General features: G+C 32.9%; 1 protein-coding gene across 1 annotated transcript; it reads right to left on the bottom strand.

Annotated features, from left to right (window-relative positions):
• Nucleotides 1–4,511: 4,511 nt before the first annotated feature.
• Nucleotides 4,512–6,470, bottom strand: LOC136043219 (uncharacterized). The gene has a single exon (XM_065728152.1). The coding sequence runs from the start codon at nt 6,468–6,470 to the stop codon at nt 4,512–4,514; it is 1,959 nt and encodes a 652-aa protein (XP_065584224.1).
• Between the last annotated feature and the right edge of the window lie 745 nt (nt 6,471–7,215).

Below are 7,215 nucleotides of genomic sequence, written 5' to 3'. Positions count from 1 at the left end.
TCTTGACCATATGCAATCATAAAATAGTCTAATATCTTCATTTTTTCAACATACTTAGCTATTACCCTCGAAACTTAAACTTTTGACATAGGAAAAGAGCCTTTAATCACATTCTTTACCCTTTGCAATCATAAAATAGTCTAATATCTTCATTTTTTCAACATACGTAGCTATTACCCTCGAAAAATAAACTTTTGACACAAGAAAAGAGCCTTTAATCACATTCTTTACCATGTGCAATCATAAAATTGTCTAATATCCTCATTTTTTCCACAGACAAAGCTCTTACCCCCGAAAACTAAAACTTTTGACATAGGAAAAGAGCCTTTAATCACATTCTTTACCACGTGCAATCATAAAATTGTCTAATATCTTCATTTTTTCAACATAAGTAGCTATTACCCTCGAAAACTAAAACTTTTGACATAGTAAAAGAGCCTTTAATCACATTCTTTACCATTTGCACATCATATAATAGTCTAATGTCTTCATTTTTTCAACATACGTAGCTATTACCCTCGAAAACTAAAACTTTTGAAATAGGAAAAGAGCCTTTAATCACATTGTTTACCATGTGCAATCATAAAATAGTCTAATATCTTCATTTTTTCAACATACATAGCTATTACCCTCGAAAACTAAAACTTTTGAAATAGGAAAAGAGCCTTTAATCACATTCTTTACCATTTGCAATCATAAAATAGTCTAATATCTTCATTTTTTCAACATACGTAGCTATTACCCTCAAAAGCTAAAACTTTTGAAATAGGAAAAGAGCCTTTAATCACATTCTTTACCATTTGCAATCATAATATAGTCTAATATCTTCATTTTTTTCAACATACGTAGCTATTATCCTCGAGAACTAAAACTATGTCTAAAACTTGTCTAATATCTTCATTTTTTCAACATAAGTAGCTATTACCCTCGAAAACTAAAACTTTTGACATAGTAAAAGAGCCTTTAATCACATTCTTTACCATTTGCAATCATATAATAGTCTAATATCTTCATTTTTTCAACATACGTAGCTATTACCCTCGAAAACTAAAACTTTTGACATAGGAAAAGAGCCTTTAATCACATTCTTTACAATGTGCAATCATAAAATTGTCTAATATCCTTATTTTTTCCACAGACAAAGCTCTTACCCCCGAAAACTAAAACTTTTGACATAGGAAAAGAGCCTTTAATCACATTCTTTACCACGTGCAATCATAAAATTGTCTAATATCTTCATTATTTCAACATAGGTAGCTATTACACTCGAAAACTAAAACTTTTGTTATAGGAAAAGAGCCTTTATTCACATTCTTTACCATTTGCAATCATAAAATAGTCTAATATCTTCATTTTTTCAACATTTGTAGCTATTACCCTCGAAAACTAAAACTTTTGAAATAGGAAAAGACCCTTTAATCATATTCTTTACCATGTGCAATCATAAAATTGTCTAATATCTTCATTTTTCAACATACGTAGCTATTACCCTCAAAAACTAAAACTTTTGAAATAGGAAAAGAGCCTTTAATCACATTCTTTACCATGTGCAATCATAAAATAGTCTAATATCTTCATTTTTTCCACAGACATAGCTATTACCCTCGAAAACTAAAACTTTTGAAATAGGAAATGAGCCTTTAATCACATTCTTTACCATGTGCAATCATAAAATAGTCTAATATCTTCATTTTTTCAACATACGTAGCTATTACCCTCGAAAACTAAAACTTTTGAAATAGGAAAAGAGCCTTTAATCACATTCTTTACCATATGCAATCATAAAATAGTCTAATATCTTCATTTTTTCAACATACTTAGCTATTACCCTCGAAAACTTAAACTTTTGACATAGGAAAAGAGCCTTTAATCACATTCTTTACCCTTTGCAATCATAAAATAGTCTAATATCTTCATTTTTTCAACATACGTAGCTATTACCCTCGAATAATAAACTTTTGACACAAGAAAAGAGCCTTTAATCACATTCTTTACCATGTGCAATCATAAAATTGTCTAATATCCTCATTTTTTCCACAGACAAAGCTCTTACCCCCGAAAACTAAAACTTTTGACATAGGAAAAGAGCCTTTAATCACATTCTTTACCACGTGCAATCATAAAATTGTCTAATATCTTCATTTTTTCAACATAAGTAGCTATTACCCTCGAAAACTAAAACTTTTGACATAGTAAAAGAGCCTTTAATCACATTCTTTACCATTTGCAATCATATAATAGTCTAATGTCTTCATTTTTTCAACATACGTAGCTATTACCCTCGAATACTAAAACTTTTGAAATAGGAAAAGAGCCTTTAATCACATTCTTTACCATGTGCAATCATAAAATGGTCTAATATCTTCATTTTTTCAACATACATAGCTATTACCCTCGAAAACTAAAACTTTTGAAATAGGAAAAGAGCCTTTAATCACATTCTTTACCATTTGCAATCATAAAATAGTCTAATATCTTCATTTTTTCAACATACGTAGCTATTACCCTCAAACGCTAAAACTTTTGAAATAGGAAAAGAGCCTTTAATCACATTCTTTACCATTTGCAATCATAATATAGTCTAATATCTTCATTTTTTCAACATACGTAGCTATTATCCTCGAGAACTAAAACTATGTCTAAAACTTGTCTAATATCTTCATTTTTTCAACATAAGTAGCTATTACCCTCGAAAACTAAAACTTTTGACATAGTAAAAGAGCCTTTAATCACATTCTTTACCATTTGCAATCATATAATAGTCTAATACCTTCATTTTTTCAACATACGTAGCTATTACCCTCGAAAACTAAAGCTTTTGAAATAGGAAAAGAGCCTTTAATCACATTCTGTACCATGTGCAATCATAAAATAGTCTAATATCTTCATTTTTTCAACATACATAGCTATTACCCTCGAAAACTAAAACTTTTGAAATAGGAAAAGAGCCTTTGATCACATTCTTTACCATTTGCAATCCTAAAATAGTCTAATATCTTCATTTTTTCAACATACGTAGCTATTACCCTCAAAAGCTAAAACTTTTGAAATAGGAAAAGAGCCTTTAATCACATTCTTTACCATTTGCAATCATAATATAGTCTAATATCTTCATTTTTCAACATACGTAGCTATTACCCTCGAGAACTAAAACTTTTGAAATAGGAAAAGAGCCTTTAATCACATTCTTTACCATGTGCAATCATAAAATTGTCTAATATCTTCATTTTTTCAACATACGTAGCTATTACCCTCGAAAACTAAAACTTTTGAAATAGGAAAAGAGCCTTTAATCACATTCTTTACCATATGCAATCATAAAATAGTCTAATATCTTCATTTTTTCCACAGACATAGCTATTACCCTCGAAAACTAAAACTTTTGAAATAGGAAAAGAGCCTTTAATCACATTCTTTACCATGTGCAATCATAAAATAGTCTAATATCTTCATTTTTTCAACATACGTAGCTATTACCCTCGAAAACTAAAACTTTTTAAATAGGAAAAGAGCCTTTAATCATTCTTTACCATGTGCAATCATAAAATAGTCTAATATCTTCATTTTTCAACATACGTAGCTATTACCCTCGAAAACTAAAACTTTTGACAAAGGAAAAGAGCCTTTAATCACATTCTTTACCATTTACAATCATAAAATAGTTTAATATCTTCATTTTTTCAACATACGTAGCTATTACCCTCGAAAACTAAAACTTTTGACATAGGAAAAGAGCCTTTAATCACATTCTTTACCATTTGCAATCATAAAATAGTCTAATATCTTCATTTTTTCAACATACGTAGCTATTATCCTCGAAAATTAAAACTTTTGACATAGGAAAAGAGCCTTTAATCACATTCTTTACAATGTGCTATCATAAAATTGTCTAATATCTTCATTTTTTCCACAGACAAAGCTCTTACCCCCAAAAACTAAAACTTTTGACATAGGAAAAGAGCCTTTAATCACATTCTTTACCATTTGCAATCATAAAATAGTCAAATATCTTCATTTTTTTAACATACGTAGCTATTACCCTCGAAAACTAAAACTTTTGAAATAGGAAAAGAGTCTTTAATCACATTCTTTACCATATGCAATTATAAAATAGTCTAATATCTTCATTCTTTCGATATACGCAGCTATTACCCTCAAAAACTAAAACTTTTGAAATAGGAAAAGAGCCTTTAATCACATTCTTTACCATTTGCAATCATAAAATAATCTAATATCTTCATTTTTTCAACATACGTAGCTATTACCCTCGAAAACTAAAACTTTGGACATAGGAAAAGAGCCTTTAATCACATTCTTTACCATGTGCAATCATAAAATTGTCTAATATCTTAATTTTTTCAACATACGTAGCTATTACCCTCGAAAACTAAAACTTTTGAAATAGGAAAAGAGCCTTTAATCACATTCTTTACCATTTGCAATCATAAAATAGTCTAATATCTTAATTTCTAATATCTAATATCTAATATCTTATATTTAATATCTAATATCTAATTGTCAACTTTAGAAAGGTTCGGAGTTATTGATAAAGGCCGGAGTTGATCACAAGATTTTGGACACCTTACTTTTGGAATAACACGGACATATGCTCTTTTCCAAGCACTAGGGAATAATTGCTGAAGGAAACATTGGTTGATTATAGAAGAGAGTGGCTTAGCAAGAAAAATGGCGAATTCACGAAACAGCTTTACTGGAAGCTCACCTGGGTAGGATGCACAGTTCGCTTTCAGTCTTAGGAGTTCCTTATAAACAGTGAATTCAGAGACCTCACATACGTCCTCAATCTCTGCACCAGCAATGATAGTATCAATTTCTGATTTGGTGATTGATGGAAATGAAGTACAAATGTCAGCAAAAAAAGAATTGACCTCATTAGCTGAGGTTAAGGTACCGTCCTCTTTGAGGAGCCTTAGATCTCTGAGTGTTGTCTTACCGGTAAGTCTTTTTACTGAGGAATGCCATTTGTGGGGGTCTATTGTGAGTAAGGGAGTAGTTTTATCCCTCACATACTGCCTCTTGGCACGCTTGTTCAGTTTAACAATATGATTGCGCAACTTGGCTGAAGCTACGGTATCACCAGCGATATGAAGGCGACAACGGGTTTTTATTAAATTCTCTAGATCATTGGTTATCCACGGTTTATCAGTGTCACTCACAGTAATGACTTTTACGGGAAAACAAGTCTGAAATTGCTCCTGAAGCAGAGTGTTCAGCTTATTGACTTTAATATTAATATCCTGTTCAGAGCAAATGTCCTCAAACTGATAATTACCGATCCAGCGACCAAATGTAGATATCGAGTCCTCAGTAAGTGGTCGCACCGTATATTTGACTCGTTTTGGCTTCGGAATTGCCGAACTGGCTTCCCAGAAGATGATAAAGTGATCAGAATTCAGAAGGGGTCCTAGGGATCTCGGTGCGTAATAAAAGTCTGTCAAGTTTGTAAAAATCAAGTCAAGTATGCTGCCACTTTGATGGGTAGGTATTGTAACGGCTTGTCGCAAATCTAAAATATTTGAAACCCATTGCCTATTAGTTTGATTGAAGTCTCCGGCAATAACAAAGCCAGGAGAGACATGCTTGCGGCACATTTTGTCTACGAAAAACTGAATGTGTTCAATCAAGTCTTTCCTGTTTTTAGCACTTTCAGGATAATAGACCGAAGCAACAATTAAACATGAAAATCTTTTTGATAAACGTGCAGGTTTGCATTCGGTCCATAATATTTCGTGGTCGGAGTCAAAAGGCTCACTTAACAGTATTGAGGATAGGTCATTACGAACATAAAGTCCAACGCCTCCTCCTCGACGATTCAAGCCACGATCGTGACGCGTATTAAAGTAGCTTGCGTAACCTTTAATGCGCGCCGATTCGTTAGAAGTGTCCCAACATTCGCTTATTATTATTATTGAGGCGTTGTTCTGCCTGGCAATAACTTCAAGTGCATCAGTTTTGTTGTTCAAAGATCTAGCGTTACACACAAGTATATTTGGCAACTTACTTTTAGCTAAAGGACGTTCGGGCTTAAGAACGGGCGGGCTATCCTGGATGGGGCACACGTCAAATCTCTTCAGACTCGGTATTTTAGGTGCTCTGGATATCTTGATTTTCACCAGGTTTCGCTCAAACACTTGTTTTGGCGAAGAACAATAGTCACGGCTTGTCACTAGTACCGAAATAGCACACCCCGTACGCCTTCTCCTTTCATTTTTCCCTGCCCGACATCCACGTTTCTTTCTTGTCGGAGTGTTTCCATTGGTGGACGATGTGCCACCTGTGACTTCTCGCAGTAAGTGCAATGCAGTTAGCGTAGTCAAGATAGATGGCGCCAAAAAGGTAGAATGGAAACGCAACTTTATTAAGTCATTTTTTGGCACAGCGACGGCTTCAACAGGAGTGATTCTGGTACTCAAAAATAGAGCGAAAAAAACTGCATAAGTCAATATCATTCTCACCATGAAAAACCAACTTCCGCGCACAAATAAAAAGGTAAACTATGGTAGGATGTTTTACCCTCGAAAACTAAATTTTTTGAAATAGGAAAAGAGCCTTTAATCACATTCTTTACCATTTGCAATCATAAAATAGTCTAATATCTTCATTTTTTCCACAAACGAAGCTATTACCCTCGAAAACTAAAACTTTTGAAATAGGAAAAGAGCCTTTAATCACATTCTTTACCATTTGCAATCATAAAATAGTCTAATAACTTCATTTTTTCAACATACGTAGCTATTACCCTCGAAAACTAAAACTTTTGAAATAGGAAATGAGCCTTTAATCACATTCTTTACCATTTACAATCATAAAAGAGTCTAATATCTTAATTTTACCACAGACAAAGCTATTACCCTCGAAAACTAAAACTTTTGGAATAGGAAAAGAGCCTTTAATCACATTCTTTACCATTTGCAATCATAAAATAGTCTAATATCTTCCATTGGTGTTTCCATTGGTGGACGATGTGCCACCTGTGACTTCTCGCAGTAAGTGCAATGCAGTTAGCGTAGTCAAGATAGATGGCGCCAAAAAGGTAGAATGGAAACGCAACTTTATTAAGTCATTTTTTGGCACAGCGACGGCTTCAACAGGAGTGATTCTGGTACTCAAAAATAGAGCGAAAAAAACTGCATAAGTCAATATCATTCTCACCATGAAAAACCAACTTCCGCGCATAAATAAAAAGGTAAACTA

The sequence above is a fragment of the Artemia franciscana genome, unplaced genomic scaffold (assembly GCF_032884065.1).
Source record: "Artemia franciscana unplaced genomic scaffold, ASM3288406v1 Scaffold_3759, whole genome shotgun sequence".
In the NCBI taxonomy this organism is placed as follows: Eukaryota; Metazoa; Arthropoda; class Branchiopoda; order Anostraca; family Artemiidae; genus Artemia; species Artemia franciscana.
This window is presented reverse-complemented; position numbering and strand designations above follow the sequence as displayed.

Bases quoted from the DNA above. Each gene is read 5' to 3' on its own strand.
- LOC136043219 (XM_065728152.1), bottom strand. From the start codon at position 6,470: ATGATATTGACTTATGCAGTTTTTTTCGCTCTATTTTTGAGTACCAGA.